General features: G+C 36.6%; 2 protein-coding genes across 3 annotated transcripts in view; one reads left to right on the top strand and one right to left on the bottom strand.

The window, feature by feature from the left end:
• Positions 1–16246, bottom strand: part of OSGIN2 (oxidative stress induced growth inhibitor family member 2) — a 23473-nt gene extending 7227 nt beyond the window's left edge. The window contains exons 1-4 of one of the 2 annotated variants that reach the window (XM_037803171.1): positions 16054–16246; positions 7453–7607; positions 3159–3295; positions 2403–2594 (exon numbers count right to left, since the gene is read on the bottom strand). In XM_037803171.1, the coding sequence (XP_037659099.1) occupies positions 2403–2594; positions 3159–3295; positions 7453–7607; positions 16054–16097 (528 nt within the window). In that variant the 5' untranslated portion in view covers positions 16098–16246. The remainder of the gene's footprint in view (positions 1–2402; positions 2595–3158; positions 3296–7452; positions 7608–16053) is intronic. The other variant, XM_037803172.1, reaches the window with a different exon arrangement.
• LOC119508837 lies at positions 16104–22992 on the top strand. Its single transcript, XM_037802598.1, has 3 exons — positions 16104–16245; positions 16314–16975; positions 22676–22992. Exons 1-2 carry the CDS (start codon positions 16104–16106, stop codon positions 16949–16951), a joined length of 780 nt encoding a protein of 259 aa, XP_037658526.1. The 3' UTR covers positions 16952–16975; positions 22676–22992.

The following is a 22992-nucleotide window of genomic DNA, read 5'->3' as shown; positions in this document are numbered from 1 at the left end:
GCTAGCACCCAAAGAAATTTTAAAATATAGAAGTAACTTTAGCGCATTTACACACTGATAAATAGAAGCTAGCAGAGAAATCAGAGATTACAAGAAGAGAAAGGAAACTCTAAGCAAGGTCCTTGAGAAGGCAGAGATTCAGAATATTCTAGAAGGTCAGCCTTAGATGGGGAAAACGAGAAACAAGAAACAAACAAGTAACATGATTGCAGATAAATTTGTAGGTTTCAGTGTGAAATTGTAGAAGTTCAATTCTGATGGATCCCATTTTCTCTGTAAAGTAAGACCAAGAGCATTTCTAAGCATAAAGGAGAAAAAAAGGACAGAGGTTTGAGAAGAGAAAACTTAAGGAAATAACAATGGATTACTAAGCGGTGTTCAAGGCCAACTGAGGCTGGAGATGAACTGTCACAGTTGAATGACTTCTGTGTGGTAATGTTTGACAGCTCAAGTACAGGAAAAGATAAGGTGGGCAATTGGATAAACTGCTTTTTTTTTTTGCCAAACCCATGTGATGGAGGGACAATGGCTTAAGGGAATTAAGGAGAATGGTTAAATCAATGGACTATAGTACCTAAGCTGGATAAGGTAAAGAGGTAAAGAAAATCAGAGCCTGGAACATTCTCAGTGTTTGAAGATTAGGTACAGTGGGAGTAACTGGATGAAGCAGCCAGAATAGGAAGTTGTGACCAGAAAGTATGATATTTGAGAATTTACTATCTCATATTTTGAGTAGTTATGGATGATGAAATCTACGGTGACACCACAAGAGTTAGTAGCTACGTAAGAATGGAAGAGAAGGTCATTGGATATGTGGACATTAAGAATGTAACAGGTTAAGAAATTGTTTCTGTTCATGTATGTAGAGGGTAAAATCATTAAAGGTGATAATAAAGCTTGGCATATAATGGAAGACAACGAGTTTGGTACCACAGATTCAGTAATTAATGGCAACAGTCTGTAATGATAGAGGAGTTAGAAAATGGGATAACCTGTTCAAAGAAGTGGTATCTGCGGGGACAGCAAACTTTCAGGGAAGGGAGTAGAAGTAGCAAATAGCTGAAATGGTTAAGGATCTAAGAGAGTTTATCACTAATTGGGGCTTAAGATGTCACAGCTGGAACATCTGGGAGGGAGGAAAGTGGTGAGAAATTGGATCACAAGAGAAGCAAAGAGCCATATGGAAATAAGTAAGAGAGAGGGCAGATGGCTTAAGGAGCTTACATTTTGGCCAGTGACCAAGGTTAACTAGGAAGTATGTGAAACATGGCAGGGGAGATAGCCGCATACAGATAAACAGTACCACGGCACTGTAAAGTAAGAATAAAGTATGGAATGCAGAGGTAAGAACAAATATGTATATATGGGAAAGTTAGGAACCTTCAAGGAGATGATGTCTGACAGCAGGATTGCAGCTCAAATATCATTTATATCCCTATTCTAGTGGATATAAGAAATGTATGGAAAAAATCAGGGAGTTTGAGGTATATCTCATGTTCTACCACTGACTCAAATATTTTTAGTAATTGAGGCAATAAAACCTCATGAATTTAGAGAAGGCAGTCTAAAAGCCTAAAAAAAATACATGCATATGGTTTTTTCAAGAAATTCAGTTTTATCAAGAATGCTAACCATTAACAGTGAAAATATAAACACTTAAGCTAAAAAGCGCTAACAACTGGATAATGCTACTCATCACCATAAAGGAAATTAAGATTTAAAAAAGGAAGCAGTGAGGTATTTAATCTAGGAAGGTCCCCTGATGTCCCTGACACAGTCACTTGGTAAATGTAAACAACTCTTTAGACATATAACATTGCTCTCACATAGAATATCCAAGTGAATTTTGTACAAAATTATTTAACATTTATTTGTACAATAAGCTTTCATTATATGCTAGACACTGTGTTATCTTTTGACACAGAAGGGAAGAATAATTGTTAGTTGCTGACCTTCTAATGAAATGCAGTTCAATAAATCCTTGATTTACTGGTTCTTCAGTTTTAAAAAGCTCTTTCTTTTAGAATATATTTTTCATTTACAATCTTGAAAATGAGAAGAAATAATGGATACTGACTTGAAATACTATATGAGATTTTGTAAACTCTAAATTGAACCGACTTAAAAATTTTTTACTATGCAAAACATTCCTGAAATGTTTTTTATATAATTCTTACAAAGTAGTATAGAGAAATTATTTTAAGACTGATTCAGTAATCAAATTTAGCTTAACTACCACTTAGTTAACCCATATTTAACTAAATAAACAACACTTAAATTCTTCTCAGATAAAAAATGTAAACATCATATATAATAGTATTACCATAATGCTTAAGAATTCATATAGTCCTTAACGAGAAATAATTCACATATGCTAAAATGCTAAGAAAAAAAATACTCACATGCCAAGCCCCACCAGGTGGACCTTTACCAAGAACTAAGTGAGGAATATAATGATGTTGTTCTAATTTCCAGTGCAAAACAGATTGATAATCATATCCAAAGTCAGCATCTGGATGAACAAGTGTGTCAAAAAGTACTGCAACTGGATTGGATGATCGGCCCTCAAGGCCCTCAGATAAATATTCTAAGTCCTGAATGAATTAAAAAAGAAAAAAGAAAAAAGAAAAGAAAAGACAGGAAAAGGCAGACAGAGTTAAACACTGGGGGAAAAGAAGCTACCATAGTCATGGTGAAGGCCATTACTCTAATCCAGCATTTCCCAGATGGTGTGCTACAGAACACCGATGTTCCTTGAGGTCTGAATAGAGATTTTTTTGGTCAAATTAATATGGGAAAAGTTTGGGTTTCAACAAAGCTAACCAGATCTTTTTTACTGCAAAACTTGAAGATGCCTTTAATATGTTAATATCTACCCTGGAACTCCAATAATAAAAGGCAGCACCTCCTAAACTTACTTGTGCATAGAACAGCCTTTAAAAAGCCATCAGGAAATAATTTGAGAAATTTTGCTCTAACCAACTTAAGAAAATAAATAGAAGTAACTTATCCAAATATATTTATGAATCTAAAAATAAGACTGATAATTATTTAGAATAAAGAATTGGCAACTAAGAAACATGATGCTTATATAAATATCAAATTAATCCTATCTCAGCATTAAAAAAAAAAAAGAATTGTCACGTAAGAAATAATACCTGATCAACAATGGAAAGATGTTTTGCTTCTTCTAATTTACTATGTAAGATTGCATTTGGATGTATTGCTTCTGATGATAAATATGGTCTGTAGCCTGATAACATATAAGAAAGGCATATTCCTGAGGGTCCATTTCCTATACAAAAAAAAAAAAAAAAAAAGGATGGGGGGTACATCATATATCTATTTTAATATTCTTGTCCTTGGCTCCCCTTCCTCACCATTACTTCTTCCTTCTCTCATCTCTTAAAACCAGATGTCTCACAAGATTCTGACCTTTGCCTTCTTCTCTCCTGCTTTCTCTTCGGAATCTCATCTACACAAGACTTCAATTCTTTCCATCTCAAGGCTTCAACTGTAGACTCCCAAAATTAGATTTCTAGACTGACCTCTTTTCTAAGAATGTATCCCACATTTCCAAATGCTACTTCTTCACTCCAACTGACTGGAGTGAACAACTTAAACACAACATATTCAAAAGCAAATTCTCGAGTCCCTTCATTTAAGTGCCCTTCCTCTAAACCCCATCTCAAAGTGTGGTACTAGCAAACTCCTAAGTGTATCAAATTCTGGTTCTAAACCTATTTGCCTTCTATATCCAGTCAACTGTCTTTGTTATTCCCACTCCAATACTCTCATGAAGAGAACAAAGCATCCTTCTGTTTTTCTTAAGATCTACCCATTATCAAATCATTTTATACTACTTCATTCAGATGAGTTTGGTAATACAGCCCTCATTCTGTTATCCCTTCAATTCTAAAGGGCTTAATTGTCTCTTTCTGACTACCTAGTGTTCTCATGTTTTGGTCTCAACCATCTTTCCAGTCCCATTTCCTAATACTACCTTCCTTACATTTTTATACGCTTTACCAAAAACCAAACTGGATCTGTTAATCACTGTGTGTTTTCCTACTTCCATTCATGTAGTTCTTTTAGTCTGGACTGCCATTTCTCTATCTCCACCTATCAAAAATTTAATTTAACTGAGATAACTGCTAGCCATCAAAATAAAAAAAAAATCCTGTTTCTTGGCTAATACTTTGCTCCAAAGCAAATCTACCCAAAGTATGAAAAGTAAAACCATAAGAAAATAGAAAAGGGGGTGCTATTTCTCCTTGCAATTCTAGAGTGGGAAGCTTTCAAGTATGACACAAAATCCAAAGGCTAGAAAGGAAATGAACCACTTGACTTCATAAAAAACAGATAGTGGGAGTTAAGATCTGAAGCAAAGAGCTAATTTCCTTGACTCAAAAAAAGGAGACACCTCCAGATTGATCCCATGCCAGGTAAACCCTGAAACCCAGAGATACCAGTCTCTCCAAGAACATCAACCAGTTAACATTCCTCTACCCTACAAGGTCAACACCCTTTTCCAGCACGAAGAAGATAAAATGGTCATTGCCCAGATATCCCTGAAAATTGAGAGTGATCAAATGAGTAGGACTGAGAAATTAGGATGTAACAAATAACTGAGACTACTGATTCATTATACTGATATTTCTTTTTAGTTTCTAGTGTTTTACAATAGCTAGAAGGAAATACCTGAAGTTATTGAACTGTAATCCAGTAGCCAGTAGCCCTAATCTTTGATAACGACAGTTTAACTATATAGCGAAAAAAAAAAAAAAGTTGGTTGCCCATTGTGACAGTTTGGATGTATTATGTCCCCCAAAATGCCATTATCTTTGATGCAATTTTGTGGTGGCAGACATATTAGTGTTGATAAGGTTGGAAACCATTGATTAAATGTTTCCATGGAGATGTGACTCAATCAACTGTGGGCAGGACCTTTGACTGGATAGTTTCCATGGAAGTATTACCCCACCCATCCAGGCTGGTTCTTAATTAAATCACTGGAGCCATATAACAAAGCAGCTACAGCCAAGACGGATGCTTTGAAGAATGCATAGGGGCTGTGAGTGGAGCTGGAAAACAACCTGGGATAAGCAGAAGCCAGCTACGTGCCTTCCCAGCTAACAGAGGTTTTCCAGATGCCACTGGCTTTCCTTTGGTGAAGGTATACTTGTGTTGTTGCCTTCATTTGGACATTTTGATGGCCTTCAGACTGTAACTTTATAACCAAATAAACCCCCTTTATAAAAGCCAATCCACTTCTGGTATTTTGTCTAACGGCAGCATTAGCAAACCAGAACACCTGTGTTTCTGTGGACCTACTTTGGGCTGTTTTGCTCTGTTCCATTGATCTATATATCTATCTATGACAATACGACACTGTCTTAGTTAACCTACCTTTCTATTATAAGTCTTAAAATTGGGTAGAGTGCAATGCTAGTGGTCAACAAGAGGGGTGGGTAAGGGGTATGGGATGTTTGGGGTTTTCTTGTTTCTTCTTATTTCTTTTTCTGGAATAATGCAAGTGTTCTAAAAATGATCAGGTGATAAATTCACAATGATGAGATGATACTGTGAACCACTGATTGTATACTTTGGATGGACTGTATGGTGTGTGAACATATCTCAATAAAATTACATTAAAATTAAAAAAGAGACAAAGCTCAAAAGACAATGGCAAAGAATTCAAGCAGGCAGTTCAACAGAAGAAATATATTGTAGTAGGCAGAATAATGCTCTCTCCTAAGATGTCCTGTACTAACCCCTGAACCTGTAAATAAGCTCCCTTAGATGGCAAATAGTACTGAATAGAAGTCATTAGGTTAGGGACCTTGAGAGGATCCTGGATTATCCAGGTAGGCCCAATCTAATCATGATTCCTTAAAAGCAGAGAACCTTTCCTGGCTGTGGTCAGAAGGAGCGGTGACTATAAAAGAAGGGTAAGAGAAATACAACATTGCAGGCTTTGAAATGGAGAAGTGAACCACAAGCCAAGCAATGTGAGCAGCCTCTAGAAGCTGGAAAAGGCAAGTAAACCGATTTTCCCTAGAGCCTCCAGAAAGGAATACAATCCTGCCAACACCTTGACTTTAGTCCAGTGAGACCCATGTAAGACTTCTGATCTATAGACTAGTAAGATAATAAATTTTTGTTGTTTAAAGCCACTAGGTTTGTGGTAATTTCCTATGCTAGCAATCAAAAACTAATACACATACTAAGGAAATTAGCTCTTTACCTGTGTTCAGGCTAGTGGTACCACAGTCACCTGTGATGGCCCTATATATTACACATGGGCTGATGCAAAGCAGGGATTGATTGTTTTGGGCAGAGTAGGGTGGGCAGATAAAGATGAAGCAGTTTACCTTTTTCTGCCCCGCCCACAGCCCAACCACAACAGGAAGCCAGGGTTCCTTTACTTATTCCAAGACACCCATGATGGAAAGTCAGAGTTGGATATGGACAGAAAAAGGGAACAGAAAGTATGGCCTCTGAGAACTATACCAGACGGGAACTACTGAAAAACTGCCATCTCTATCATATTCCCTATAGGGGTACCTAGTATAGAAGAACAAGCTTGCTCTCCTCCTTTCCTTCCTTCTGTCAATACATCTCTTGTAGGCCAAAGAACAGGAATTTTCCCTTCTTTCCATGAACTTTGAAACAGACTATCAAAGAAGTGGAGGAAGTTCTATGCCACCTATGTCCTGTAATTCTCTCCTTCAACTTGCCTTCATTCTGTGGTGCTTGTCTGATTCTCCTGAGTTTGAATATTAGATAGAAGATATCCACAACAGGTAATTAAATGCATACAATAAAAGTAAATCATGAAAACTTTTATAATTCTGAAGTAACTAGGTTTTACTAATAGTTTAATTTTTAATAATTCATATGCTACCTGTTAAGGTGGTACAAAGGATACATACTAGTAATGTTACAGTTAATGGTAATTACAAACATTACTGCAGAGTACTATAATGTTCCTACTAACTGAGCACTGATCTAACTGGCACAAGTAACTGAACTTCTGAACCAGTTTTCCTGTCTATATCTGCCCTACCAAGATCAGAGGGTTGTAAGGTTATAACGGATAATCCAATAATCTACAGAGACTCCTCTGTACAGCGCTCTACCAATACTGGCTTATCATCATTACCATTGCATTGCCATATGATTTTGACACTTACCAGTGATAGGCAGTATTTTAAAATAAAATAGTAAAAACAATCCTTTAACAAAAAGACATTGCTTTCTAACATTAGAATCTAATGTTAGATAAATAAATCTATTACTCTCTCCAAAGATATGGTTATTAGCTAATTTAACATATCAAACAACCTAAGAATACTTTTCAATGCAATCCTTAGGAATTTGTTCTCACTACAGATTTATACAAGTAGTAAGAGTCATAACTGTAATTTAGAGATAAATGGAATAACTTACCTATTATTACCACAGGCAAAGTCAATGATGAGTCTTCAAGTAAAGACGTTTCTTCAACTAATGGCATTGCTTTAACTTTTCGCCCCAAACTATCACCAAAATATTGCACTAAGGAATTAAAAATCTCTCCTTCGGTTTCAGTGTCACTATAGTTTCTTTAAAAAACAAACACAGAACAAAAACAAAAAAGAGATATATAGTCAATATAACCTTTATAAAAATCAATCTTTACTCAGATTTGACTTCAGCCATCAACTATTCAGTAGTTCCATAGGAGAAAAGGAAACCCTCTGATTAATGCTTTCAAATTAGTAATTAGCTCCCTGTCAATCTATACCACTTTGAAGGCCAAAACACCTAAATAACTGCTAATCTCTTCTTAGTACCTTATAGACAAGTTCCCATTAAATCAGAAGTTCTTTTCAATGACCAAAGACAGAGCATTATATTGGGAATTTTATAATTCCCCGAGTTCCCCTAGAAATGTCTAATTTTTCTCCTCTACCTTTTTTCTCAATAATTAAAAGGTGACTGTCACAGGCTGAGTATTTGAGGCAAAAGAGTCACATAATTTTTTAAGAAAAAATACTGTAGTATATATTCATATATTACAAATTGTGCATTTTAGTAAAAGAAATGAGTTTCATGCAAAGATCTTAATATTGACTTCCAAACTATTTTCTTTCCCAACTACCTCCCTAGAAACTAGTTTTTAGAATTCTGACATGCTCATGCAATAAACGGAGTATCCCTCGAACATAGTTAATGTCTTTAGGTATACTACACATTACCTTGGAATACAATCCCTGAATTCTTTTTTATCTCCATAGTCAGCAACTGGCACAAAATCTGGAAATATTAAACTGTATTTCTACTAGTGGGTTAGTGTGCTTATTACTATTCCCAAAATGATAAACATGGGACTCAAGTCAATTTACTGTTCTGAGAAAAGGGTGAGAAATTGGAAGAATTAGACAGGAATTTCTGTTTCCCTGTTACCTTCAGAGTTCCCATCTACCTTAGGAAAGGGCAGAGTTCCCCGGGATACATTGAGAGTTCAATTGAACCAAAGAAGATATTAACCTCTACCCTCAAATATTTGAACTCTTCTTAAAAAACATGCTCCCTTTTGGCCAGAATAGATACCCACCAGGCATGGCTGCTAAGAGAAGCCCCTCCCCACACCTTAAGCCTGCTCCTTAAGGAAGTGTTTTACACTCAATTCATCACTTTCAGAATCATTCCAACCACTGTGTCTGATCACATCCTGGTGCCTCAGCTGCCTTGCCTGTTTCTGTTTCTTGTCAACTGACTTCAACATGTACTATGTACTCAGGCCTGGCCCTGGTTTTTCTTCAGTGTCTACTGTGTCCAGCTTTCCTAGTTCCCTTTAGCTTCTAACTAAAATCCTTTTTCCTACCCAGGCTTGATTTGATTGGTCTTATTGTTGTTGTTGTTGCAAAGGCCATGATTCTTTTTCAGAAGATGTAGATCTCACATTCAGTCTCTCCCAGACATCCCTACCTCAAACAATGCTGCTTCCATACGTGTGAAGTAATTAAAATGTTCATCACTAAGATTTGGCAAGTACTACAAGACGTTTACTTCTCCATACCTTAAACATAAAAAAGAAAAAACTGGAGACATGCTTGGGATTGAGTTGAGTATGGATATTTGGTAAGTTAAGACTACTTAACTTAAAACACCTGATATCCCATACACTCTCAAACTGAATGTCTAATGACTGTGAATGAAGGCATTTTAGCACTTAACTCATATTTGATTTTATATACAAAACTCAATGATCTAAAATGCCTTGACCAATTTCTTAAGTCTACAAATAGATGCTGCAAAATGAATACTTGATATTCAAATTCCTTAAGACAAATTATGCCTAGTACAGAACAGTACTCACTAGATTTAGCACTGAGAGTGTGTTGGCTTAAAGAAACTCCAATTGCTTAAAGGTAGAACTCAATTTTTATATAACATTTAATATTTAAAATCAGAACTGTCCTCTCAAAAAACTGATATATAATTAAAAAGGAAGAAAAAAGTAACTTGAGGTAAAGACAATTTGAAATAAAATGTCCCCTATTGGGTTCCTGTTAATGAAGAAAGGCAAACAGTTTTCAAGAGTTCAAAAATATCAGTAAGACACTAGGTCATTTGATCAGGACCTAAACCAAGGTACATAAAGGGAACCTTGGAAAGAAAATGTTTTGGCTTTTTTACAAGAACTTTACTGAGATATAATTCACATCCATACAATTCACCAGTTTAAAGGGCACAATTCAGTGGTTTTTAGTATATCCACAAGATTTTGCAACCATCACCATTAATTCCAGAAAAATGTTATCACCTCAAAAAGATGTTAGCAGTCATTTCCCACTCTCCCTTCCCTCCAGTCTCTAACAATCACTAACCTACTTTGTTTCTACGAATTTGCCTATTCTGGATATTTCATATAAATGCAACACCTCATACAATATGTCACCTTTTGTGTCTGACTTGAAAGACACATCTTTTATGTTCATCTACATTGTAGTATGTTATAAGTAATTCATTCCTTTTTATTGCTGGATAATATTTCATTGTATGGATATACCATATTTTGTTTACCCATTCATCAGTTAATGAAAATTTGGGCCGTTTGCACTTTTTGGCTATAACAAATAATAGTGCTATGAGCATTCATGTAGCACAAGTTTTTATACGGACATATGTTCTAGTTTGCTAATGCTGCCAGAATGCAAAACACCTGAAATGGATTGGCTTTTAGAAAAGGGGGTTTATTTGGTTACAGTTACAGTCTTAAGGCCATAAAGTGTCCATTAACAAAGGGTACCTTCACTGGAGAAAGGCCATTGGCATCTGGAAAACTTCTGTTAGCTGGGAAGGCATGTGGCTGGTGTCTGCTTGCTCCCAGGGGGCGTTTCAAAATGGCGTTCTCCAAAACGTCTACATCAGCTTCCACTGGCTGTCTTTAAAATGTCTGTCTCAGCTCCAGCTAACTATGAGCTCCTTCTGTCTGAGATTATATAGTGCTTCAGTAAACTAAACAAGCCCACGCTGAACCGGCGTCTCCATGGAAATTATCCAATCAGAGTTATCACCTACAGTTGGGTGGGTCACATCTCCATGGACACTGAACCAACAGGTTCCAACCCAATCCACATTAAATACACCTGCCCCCACAAGAATGCATTAAAGAATATGGCTTTTTCTGGGGGACATAAATATACAAACTGGCACAACATATGTTTTCATTTCTCCTGGGTATACGCCTAGAAGTGCAATGGCTGGGCCATAAGGAACTCTGTGTTTAACATCTTGAGGAACTACCAAAATGTTTTTCCAAAGTAGCTATACAATTTTACATTCCCACCAACAACATATGAGTGTTTCAATTTTTCTGCATTCTCATCAACACCTTTTATTATCAGTCTTATTTTACATTAGCAATTCTAGTGGGTATCAAGTGGCGTTTCACTATGGTTTTGATTTGCATTTCCCTAATGACTAATTATGTGCAGCATCTTATGTGTTTGTTGGCCATCTGTATATCTTTTTTGGCGAAATATACACTTAAATACTTGGCCCATTTTTTTTGAGTTATTCATCCTTTTATTACTGAGCTGTAAAAGTTCTTTATATATTGTGGATACAAGTTGCTTTTCAGATATTATCTGCAAATATTTTCTTCCATTCTGTGGGTTGTCTTTTCACTTTCTTGATAGTGTCCTTTGAAGCACAAAATATTTTAATTTTGATGAAGTCCAATTTATTTTCTGGTTGTTGCATGTGTATTTGGTGTCATATCTAAGAAACCACTGCCTAATTCAAGGTCATAAAGACTACTCTTTGTGTTTTCTTCTAAGAGTTTTGTGTTTTCTTTGTGTTTTCTTCTAAAAGTTTTATAGTTTTAGCTCTTAGGTTTTAGATCTTTGATCCATTTTGAGTTTATTTTTTTTCCCCAAGTCAAACTATATCCAGCTTTATGAAAGATTTTTTTTTCATAAACAATCATGATATTTCAGGCAGGACATGGGCAAAAAATCATTAATAGTATACAACAACTTTCAAACTCCTTTCTTCAATGGACTACCAAAATCAGAAAGCCACTATAAAATCCAAGTCTTCATTTGATGCTCTGAAGAGGGAAGGTTTAGAATGAAGGCTGATATTTCACATTTAGTGTGTTGTTTAACAACTTTTCAGGAGTCAACCCCAACTTTCAAGACATGAAAACAGCAGAATTATCAGTTTGCCAACTCAACAGCATCCCTGGAAAGTCCAGATTGCCTGACATTCTGGAAACCAATTTTAAGGGTCAAGTCTCTGGATTTAAAGGAGTCAAGTTTATGCTGAATGCAAAGAGGGAGAAGAAGATGTCAGCACAACAGAACAAATTTTAGTTTTTCCACACAAGGCATTTGTGTCAAGGTAGCCAATGTGTGTTAAAGTTAGGGAATCCCTTCTCCTGGGAGAAAAGAGGAAGTCTCTCAAAACTAAAAGGGAAAAGTGCTTTCTCCCGCATCAGTTCAGCTTCAGAGACATTCTATTAGTAACAATTGCCCCTTCCCCAAAACACAAGTGTTCTGTGTGCTAACAAGATAGCTTAAAAAAACAAAAACAAAAACAAAATTCTGCTTTTTTATAAAACTTAATAAAAAATAGTTATTTCAATCTGTACAGTTACAAAAAGTACAGAGTTATCAAAAATCCACACTTCACTCAGCATCTCCAATCTCTTCAGCTTTCTATGCCTGGTCTCCTGCAGGATTATTACCATCCTTGCCAGCATCAGCTTTCCCCCTATTCCCTTTGGGTACCTTCTTTCCCTTCTTTATAGGGGCCTTTTTAGGCTTGGGCTCTGGCTTTGGAGGAGCAGGATTAACAGATAACCTTGCAATCTTCTCTGTGGTTCACCCTTCACCTTGGCTTTATCTCCTCAGCATCCCTTTCAGCCTTTCTCTTGGGCATGTTGGCAAAGGCAGTGGGACATAGGCACTGGACACAAGGATGTAAGCTGTGCACAGGCTTCGGTCCGTCCGGGGATAATTCTAGCCTCTTCTCCTTCACACTACTCCTGAGTTAATTTTTGTAGGTAGGGATATCTTCAACTGTAGATATTCATTCAAACCACTACCATTTGTTTAAGATACTGTTCTCTCTTCATCATCTTGGCATCCTTGTGAAAAACCAATTAACCAAAAGTGTAAATGCTTATTTCAGGACTTTCCTATTCTATCTACTGATCTATATAGTTAACCTTACATCAGTACCACACTGTCTTGATCAGTGTTACTTTGTAGTAAGTTTTAAGACCAGGAAGTGTGAGTCCTCCAATTTTGTTCTTTTTCCAGATTTTTTGGCTAGTTTGGGTTCCTTGAATTTCCATATGAATTTCAGGATAAGCCTATCAATATCTGCAAAAGAGGCAGCTTGGATTTAGTGATTGCACTAAATCTGTTTATCAATTTAAGAGTACTGTTATCTTAAGAATATTACATTTTCTGATCCAGGAACATGGAGTTTCTTTCCATTTATTTAGACCTTCTTTCAATGATGTTTTGTAGTTTTTGGTACACAAGACTCGCATTTTTTTGTTAATTTATATAATTCTTTTTGATGCCATTAAAAATGGGATTATTTTTAAATTTCATTTACAGATTATTCATCGCTAGTACATAAAAATACAATTGATTTTTATATACTGATCTTGTCTCCTGTAGTAATGCTGCAGTTGTTTATTAGTTCTAGTAGTTTTTTGGTGGGCCTCAAGCAATTTGACTCTAGCATGTTCCAAAACTGAAATATATTAAGTAGTGCTAATGTTTTAACTTATCTCAATTCTCTACATAGTATAGGTAATTTGCTCTGACTTTTTAGTGGTCATTAGTATAATCTGTGTGGTGAAATATCTGTAATAAACCTGCATGCTATTTAATAAATTTAATACTGGTTCAACACAGAGATCACAAAAATTCTGAATCAAGACAAGTGCACAAAAAAAAAAAAAAATCCTGTTCCCTGGTCTACATAAAGCAACAATGAAACAAAGGCCTGCTAAACTAGTAACTATTCTTTCTAAAAACTGTAGAGCCTAAATTATAAATTTAGAATTGCTTTACATGCTGAACAGAAATATGTATACTCTATCACAGGCCCACAAATAGTATAAATTTCCATTTTTGATATCCAATTAAACAAATGTGTTCTATTTAAGTATTTATTGTAACAAAAAATTAAATTGACTTTTCCCTAATTTGGGGGCACCTTTCGGAAAATATGTACAATTACATTTTAGGAAATACTAAAGAACAGCACTTTACACACATGCAAAAATAGTTGCCCTATTGTTAGGCATTAAGTTAAAAGTCTATTGAAATTCAATATTGAAATATTGAAGTCTAAGATGATTTTGGAGGCCTTCTACTTTTTCTAAGTCCAGAGTTTCAAAACAAAATTTGGGCCTATGACGTAGGCATATTTGGAAAACAAAACAATACTTCCTACATCATAGCAGTACTTTTAAAAATGATCACTCAAACTCAAATGAAGTGCTTTACACCGAATTTCTACATTCTCTGAAAGAAGGGTCCAAAATTGTCACAAATTGAAACGACCACCTGAGAAGAAGGTTCTGAAGTCACAAATGAAGTCAGACACAGTGTTCTCCCAGAACAGGAAGCATGAGGTTGAAAATTTAGTGCACGGTTCTCTAACAATGTCTATCCTTTCAAATATTAGACAAAATCCAAAATACCGATATTGTTACAATCTGTTTTAAAATACGTGTCTTTCTAATGAAATTGCTCAAAGAACAGCATTAGTAAAACAGAAACATATTCTTGAAGGACTGGCAAACAATGTTTTATTTTAAAATTTTAAACACAACAGAGCTCCTTTCACAATGAAGTTGTGGTTTAATAATCATAATTTTTTATTTTTTGGCTAACAGGTTTTTGTTTTTCTTTATCCCTCTCAAGACTAAAATATAGCAAATACTTTGTGCTTCTCGAAGCATCTGTGCGCAGAGTATATTATATTCACCACCTAGGGCTAAATGAATGGATATGAATCCTAAGCTAACCCATTAGAGTTCAATTGTACCAAAAGACTCTTGAACACTATTTTCTGAAAAGCATTTGAGTCCCAGTGGTTTCAGCTTAACAAGTTTTTACTAGGGCAACTTGTTTTCTGTAATTCTCCAAAGTGAATCTGATACTTAAACCACTGTCTATCAAGTAGTCAACAGATTTGCCTAGAACTTAAAATCCAAGTTACATACAAAACAATTTTTAAAAATTATCCAGAACTTAAACTCACACAAAACTTACTGAAAAACTGGGCAGGGCTGGATTGTTGCTTTCTATAGGAGTTCTGAACCTTCTCTGTGCCTTACACCCCTTGTACAATTTAGTAATGCATATGGACCCCTTCTCCGAATACTGCTATTAAATACATAAATAAAAGATACATAGAATGTACAAGGAAGCCAAAAAATAAACTTGATATATATATTTACACCTGCTTCTCTACTGCATTAAATAACAAATTCAGCAATGAGTAATAATTACTGTATTTTGAAAAAATGATGCCAAAATGGTATTTCTAAATACCCCAACTGTATGTTGTGATATAAAAATTGTTATTTCTACTGATAAATACTACTGCATCTTGTTGCCTATATTCATAATTGAAGGAATGTTAGTTTTCAGTTAAGTTAAATCCATCTAAGTTCATGGACCCAAGTTTTATTTATCCATGATTCCCAACTTAAGATCTCTTGATTTGAGTTTCACATTTTACCAAAAAAGTTTCCCACACCATTATTCTATAAATTCATATAGGTAAAGCAAGGTAACTTAACTAATCTGTCTTTCGCTAAACTTAACAGTGAAATTCCTCTTATTTCTTCACCTCAGGGTTAAAATCAGTTTCAAGTGTCTTTTTTTTGGTCGCTCTCCCCATAACTGAGAGAAGGGTCAATTATGTGCTAGATCTGAAAAACAGGTTCACTTTTATTTCTAAACATATTATTCTTACCACCTCTAAAAACTTTCTCCATAATTTGAATCTAAAATTAAAAGTTTTTCAAATTTCTACAAGCCTAAATCTATTTTTAACTAGATACTCACACTTAAAGTAGTTCCCCTCAATCTTAAGTTACCTTCCTTCAATCCAATAACTTAAATTATTGGGATATTTATATTTTTTTAATTAGTAATAAAAATCAGAAAAAGAGACCCTTCCTAGAACCCTTTACTAAAACTGCACTACTGTGAAGTCTCAGTTCTCTGTAACTGACTAGCTTTGGGCCTAGCTGATCTCGCAGTCCCATGACTGGTAAGGTCCAGTCCAGGAAAAAGGGAACAGAGGACGGCTCCCCGGACCGAGGGCCCCCCGAGCAGGGGCGACAACCCGACTCGGCGGGGACCCGGCGGGGAGCGGCGGGAGGACACTGCTGTCCAGGCCTTCGCCCTTCACCGCGGGCCCGGGCCCTGCCCCGACTCTGTCCTGGTCTCTTCTCATCCTAGCCCGGCCGCTCTCCACCCCCTTTTCCCCTCTTCCCCTCCCCTACAGAGAAGTCACCTGAAATGACCGGCCAGGGAGCAGCGGCAGCACCACACCGGCATGGAGCGATGCGTGCCGGGCGCTCGAGCGCGGCCACCGCCTCCCCCGACGGGACTGCCTGCTCCGGGCGCCCGCTCGTTGGAGGTCGTGGGGTGCGCAGGGCGCCCTCGCGCCGCGCCGTTGCCGCAGCTGTCCGGAAGCTGCGGCTCAGTGACCCGCCGGGCTGAGGCGCCCGGGACTTCGCCTCAGGGATAGCGGCTTCCGCTGCTCTCCGGCAGGGAGCCCCGCGCAGGGCACTGGTGAACTCGCGGAACAGCGAAGGGGGCGGAGCGGGGCGGGGACGCTGCTACGGCGACGGCGGCGGCGCGCGGGCTCCTCCTCGCAGGTGCGGCGGCTGCGGGCGAGGCCCGCGATTGGTGGATCCGGGACCGGTAAGGGGCCGGGCCTGACGGAGCCGCGGCTGCGCGGGCCAGGGGCCGAGGTCTGCGGGTCACTTGGGCCTGCAGCCGTGGAGGCAAGCAGGGGCTTGGGCCTCGGTAGGGCTCCACGCAGTGAGGGGTTTCGCGAGGTCGGGCCTGTGGATGTGCGTCGAGAGGGCAGAGTGACGAGGAGAATGGAAAAGTCACTAACCCGAGCCGGCGGGGCGGCGCAGGGGAAATCCCCGCGTACCGCGCGGCCTCCGCGACCCGAGCGCTACGGTGTCGCCCGAGTCCGCCTGCTCCCGCTTCCCCCAGAGGACTTACGGGAGAGGCTGAACTCCTCGTACCTGGGAACCCACCTTTACTCATTTCCTCGTGCTGCCAGAGCGCATTCTCGCTCTCGACCCAGCATCACAATGGCCTGGAGAAACTTGCCAAACCGCAGGTTGCTGGGCCCCACCTCCAAAGGTGCTGATTATGAAAGTCCGGCTTCCTAAATGAAGTCAGCTTCCCCTTTTTAAGTAAGTGGCTCCCAAACATCCACGAATGTAAGAATTACCTGCATCGCTGATTAAAAGTCCACGTGCTCAGCTTCTCTCCAGACCTTGAGGGAGGAGAAAAGGAAGGAACGTGTATTTTTAAATTCTCTCCAGGTGGTTGTGATGCATTTCGGAGTTAGAAAAGAACTTAACGGTGGCTGTCCCTAATCGGTGTTTGTCAAATATTAAAGGGGAAAAAAAGAAGAAATTGATTGGTTTTTCTACCGTTTACAGAGATTTCTTTCTTTCCCTCCCCCATAGGCCCCAATTATTTTTTGCATTTAAAATGTAAGATATATGTTTTATCTTTTTAGTTTTTTTAGAAAGTTCAGTTACGTTTTGCTGACTGTTGTCATTGAATAAACTTGCAATCTGCAGTTATTTTAGATTCTGTAGAACTTAAAATAGTAGGATTATACAATCTAAAAGCATATTTACCACCTTAAAAGTTATGTATTTTTCTCTTCTTTGAACTATTAACACTTTGACATGTTCACTTATTTTAATGCTGTTTCCGAAAATATAGCATGTAGTTACTTTTTCATTACTGTTCATAATATTATTCTTTTAAAGGACCCAGAGTATGCCAAGCGAATCAATAGGACCTAAATGCTATCTAAAACTAAAGAATGTTTAATTTATAAGTACTTTGTATAAGCTTTTCTTTTATGGCTTTGTTTTCATTTTGTATTTTCTTGTTATAATTTTAGATCAGATAAAATGGGTTTATCAAATTTTAGGGTTAATCAGGTTTGTATTTAACTTTATGAACTTCCTGTCTCATGTCTTACTCTTGAGAGTATTTTTTGATAAATCAGGCACAAAGACTACAAAGATTTTTCTTAGAGCAAATGGAGCATATCAGAGTTTTGTGTTTTTATTTTGAAATTGTAGAAGAGCTCTTATTTAAATACAGAACTCAAGGTTGGTGAGGTTGTAGGGAAACAGACACCGAGAGACTGCTGGTAAAAGTGTAAATTGGTATGTAATCCAAAAGTCGAGAGAGTCTCATATCCTTTACCTGTGTGTTAGAACCTTAGTTCTTTCAGTGCCCCTGTAGTATATCTTAAGGTGGGGCTTATTAGCCTTGCCAGTCTATGGTACCTTCTGGGCTTCCATTGTCCCTTGGTTGTAGAATCCTTACTGAACAGCTCTTTTTCCTGGTATATAATGTACCAGTGTTATATACATTAAATTAGATAGTGGCTGAACGGACCAACTGTGTTGGTCTTCCCTCTACTAGGCTGTGTGATCTTGGGCAAGTTACTTACCATCTCTGAGTTTGATAACTTAAATGCAAAATGAGGATTACAGAATCTAGTTCATTGGTTGTTGGGAGGATTAAATGAAAAAATGTTCATAAAGCACTTAACCATAGTTCCTGCCACATGTTAATAACTGAGTAAGAGTTTTCATTACCAATAGTATGTATATTTTTACATTTCCTAGAAGTAAAATTCTAGGAGTATGTTTTTGCATTTTTAGAATCAAGCAAAAAATTTTTTTCAATAAAGTCTGAGAACTACACTCTCTTCTTTGATCTTATAATACATATAGTATAAATGGAAAATTTATAGTTTCATTTCATTGGTAAAGTTAATTCAGTGGTCAGAAGCCCGCTATACACACCAGCCTGTGGTTCTCATTTTACCTGTTAACTATTCTCAGTTCCCCACCCCCAAGCTGTTCTCCAAACATTCCTTGTCCTTAGGACTTTTGCATTAGCTGTTCCCCCTGCCTGAACACTTCCCATAATATCCGCATCAATAACTTCCTCACCTCCTTAGAATCTACTTAAATATCATCTCATCAGTGAGACTGACTCTGATCACCCTATTTAAAATTGCAGTCTGCCCTCCACACTCTAAATTGCCACTTCCAACCTCACTTACACTGCTCGACTTTTTTTATCATAGGATTTATCATCTTCTAACATATTATATACTTTGCCTACTTACTGTGTCTGTTGCTTAATGTTTGTTTCCCCCTATAGTATGTAAGCCAATAAATCAGGGTTTTTTGTTTTTGTAAACTCATGAAACTCAAATGTCTGGAACAGTGCCTAACACATAATTAGCACTCAATAAAGATTTGTTGAACCTCAGTGGTTTCTTAAATAGATTTAGCTCATTCTTTCCTTAAAAGTTACATGTGGAGACATGTTACGTAATATGTTTAGAATGTGATAGCATCACACTGTTTCATAAAGTCTTTGCAGATCTCCCTGGGGAAATGTTCCATCCCAGTAAAGCCTGCTGGATATCTGGTCTGAGAGTCAGAAGGTCTGAGCTTTAATCTTGCTTTGTTAGTTAATTAGATATGTAGTAATTGGGCAAGTTACTTCACCTCTCTGAGTCTCACTTAAATCTATAAAATAAGGAGCTTGGTGTAAATCAATTTCAAATTCTCTTCCTCTTCTGTTACATGATATTTTATTGCCAGTTGTGAGCTTGATGAACAATCAAATGTAAATTTTGTGCTGTTTTCTATTTTCTTATCAAAGCAGTTAAAAATGTACCCATCTCCATATTTCAAGTTGAATATAGTAGGGTAGTTAAGAGCTATACTCTTTGTATTAAGATTGCCTTTATTTTATTCCTGGCTCAATTATTTGTTGGTTGTGTGTCAAACAAGTTATTAAAAGTCTCTAGGCCTCAGTATGGAAATAGTACCAATTTCAGTAGACATTGTAATAGCCATTGTGAGATTAAATTAGATAATACAGTGCTACTAGCTACTAGTTTTTAATGAGATATTTATCTTAGCAATACTTTCTATTGCATGAGTTCATAAAAAGACAGTGAAATTTTGATTTCTTTCATAGAATTAGGCTTCTTTTCTATCTCAGACACGTTAAACCAATATTAATGAACTCAGTTCATTAATTTAACTTTAGTGTCTTCCATTTTGGTACCAGAATGAGACCCTATTTGTCTGTTTTCTTGCAAAGTTATCAAAAACATTGCCTGGAGAAAAAAAAAGGATTGCTTTGCCTTTTTTTTTTAATAGATCAAAGTTTATTTGATTTAAGTAATGCCACATCACTTTGTTTGTATTGTATAAACTCTTCCTATTAGCATCTTGCAAATTACATTAACATCCCTTGATCCACTTAATCTATTAAAAAGGTTTAGAATAAATACCATTATAGATTTTTTTTCCACCTACTCATCCTCTTCCATGATTATTTACCCGTTAAATCAAGTAAAATTCTAAGATGCATGGCAAAGTTATTTTTGGAAAGGGGTCCATTTTCTACATTTTCCCCTAGAGGCTTAGGACTTTAAATTTATGCCACCAAGTGGGATGATTACATAAGGAAACTGATTTCTTTTTTAATTTGAAAGTATATATTTGTTATTTTGCTCTAAATTTTCTTTCTCTTTTAATTTTAAAAGACTGGTCCCCACAATCAACAGAAGGATTTTATGACTTAAGACTTCTTTTGTATGCTCTATTTATTAGATTGTTTTTAGACATGGATCTCAGAGTCACAAGAGGTACTCATCAACTAACAGTGACTTATACAAAGACTCATTTTTGTTGAACACCCACTGCTATTTTGCATTTCTTTCCTATAGAACTGAAAGAACTGTAATGTCAAATACATCATAGATCAGATTATTTGGAAAGAAAACTTGAATTTCCATCATTATATAATTTATTCTTGATCTATTTCCATGGCAAAAGAAGAGACTGAATTGTTAACCTGGTATTTTTAAGGCATTCAAAAATAAAAAAACTTTAAAAATAAGACAACTTACATGTATGGTATAGTGGTACTATCAGATACATAGTATTACTGGAATAATTATATATTTGTCTTTGTTGTCGATCCAAAAACAGATTATAAATCCCAAGAATAATAGCTTTAATCATAAATGTGGATAGTTATTTCTTAAATTTTATTTCAAAGTGTTTACCAGTCATGACCTACTTAAAACTAATCATTTGATTGTATGTCAAATTGCCTGTTACACTACTGTAACTAGAATGATTGATAGGGAGTTCTTTTGGGGGGTTGCCAGGGAATGTGCTTAATTGTGTAAATTTTTATGTCAAATTATGTATCATAATAGAAACTAATGAAAAATCATGCTAAGTATTTTAGAAATTTAGTGTGGCATCCAGAGCTTGGAGCCAGTGTTTATATCAAGGATTTGTAATCTAAAGATTCCTGACCCTGATTTCTACATCATTCCCTAACAAATTGGTGAAATGTTTCCAGAAAAGCATGCATTCATTTCCAGAGGGAAAAATCAATCTTCTGTTCTGTTTAAGTAAAATTTGTATGCAAGAGTTAATTTCCAGAGTTAATTTAAAAAGACACCAAAGCTTCAGCTAATCTAATGAAACAACAGGGATTTGAAATCTATCCACTTTTCCCCATGAGAATATATTTTATTTCTAGGATTCTGTTTGGCGCTTTTATAAACTGCCTTCTCTTATTTAAAATTCATCTTTTTTCTTTCATTTGATTTTACTTCCTTCCTCCCTTAAAAACATTTATTTCAAAATATCTTTCAAGCTAGATTGTGTCCTTTTCTAGCCCCTGGTGTGCAAATTCCCCGATTTGTTGTGTCTGATAATACTTTCTCATGGTGATTCATTTCCTGAAGTAGATTATAATCTCTAACTAAATTCATTTCCAGCCAAGGTTTGATTTGGGGGGGTTTATGCTGTCTGCCCAGTACTAGAATCTTAACCATAGAGCAGTTTCACGTTTGCCTCTGTCTAGACTCGATGGGTTTCACCAAATCTGAAACAGTTTTAATGCAAACATCCCAATTTAGGACCAGAGAGCCAAGCAAACAGAATGAATTTGGACTCCACAGTTACCACAGTTTGTTGTGCTGGCTTCCTATGGGTGATTTCTTTTCTACCCAAGATCTTAGAGGGCAAGTTCCTTGCAGTATCCTAGGCAGGGTCAGTGGCCGAAGTTTTTCTGCATACTATTTCATGAAATGATCAGCCCTTATGACTCCTGGTTGTGTGCAAAAAAGCGTAGTTAGTTCTTTAGGCCAAGGTACTTTTCATGCATGATTATCAGAATCCTATGATCTGCTGTCAAAATGTTCATTAGTTTGGATGATCTTATAAGTTATCTATATCAGGACACTTTTGAAATTGAAAGGGGGCATTACTGATAACTGTGAAGTTGCAGGTGTAAACCAGTACATGTGTGGTCATCCTTGGGAAACCAGTATATGTGAGGACATCCTACAGTACACTGTTTTGGCTTCTGCTCCTTTTCCTGCTCACTAATCATTGCTCTATATTTTCAGTTTCTTAATTTCTACCACCTTAGATTTTTCTGACATTTTCTAGCTTGACAGTATATGCAAAACTTCCATTGTTATGTTTGGTTGGATTGGGAGGAAGGGGGTTTCCCAATATCAAATAGTTCTCATATATTAACCTAAATTCATTGATTTCTTCAATATGTGCAAGTCTTTCTAATCTTTCATTGTATTGCTGATTCTTGTGCATTCTAATTCGATTTATTAATTATTGCCTAATCATTATAACTACATTTACTTGCATTATGGATACAAATATGATAAGCAAAGAATTCTTCCATTTTCCCCCTAAAAATAGTTAACTGAATTTTGTCTCATATAGTTTATGGAAGTTCATTATTGCTAAGGTACAGTAATATAATCCTTTTTTTTCTTTCAAAAGGATCAAACCAGTACTTTGAACTTGAATTAACTATTGATAAGCCCTAAATTCTTACATTAAAAAAGGAGAAAGCTCAGATCAAGAGACCTAAGAAGACACCTGGAGGAACTAAAAAAAAAAGAACAGCAAGATGAATCCAAAGTGAGAAGGAAGGAAATAACAAAGATCAGAGCAGAGGTAAATGAAATAGAGTACAAACCCCAACAAAAATAGAATCACCAAAACCAAAAGTTGATTCTCTGAAAAGATCAGTGAAATCAACAAATCTTTAGCTTGACTTACAAAGGAAAAAAGTAAGAGGATACAAATGACTAAAA

The sequence above is a fragment of the Choloepus didactylus genome, chromosome 14, assembly GCF_015220235.1.
Source record: "Choloepus didactylus isolate mChoDid1 chromosome 14, mChoDid1.pri, whole genome shotgun sequence".
Taxonomy (NCBI): Eukaryota; Metazoa; Chordata; class Mammalia; order Pilosa; family Megalonychidae; genus Choloepus; species Choloepus didactylus.
Note: the sequence above shows the minus strand (reverse complement) of the source record. Positions and strands in the feature narration are given on the sequence as shown.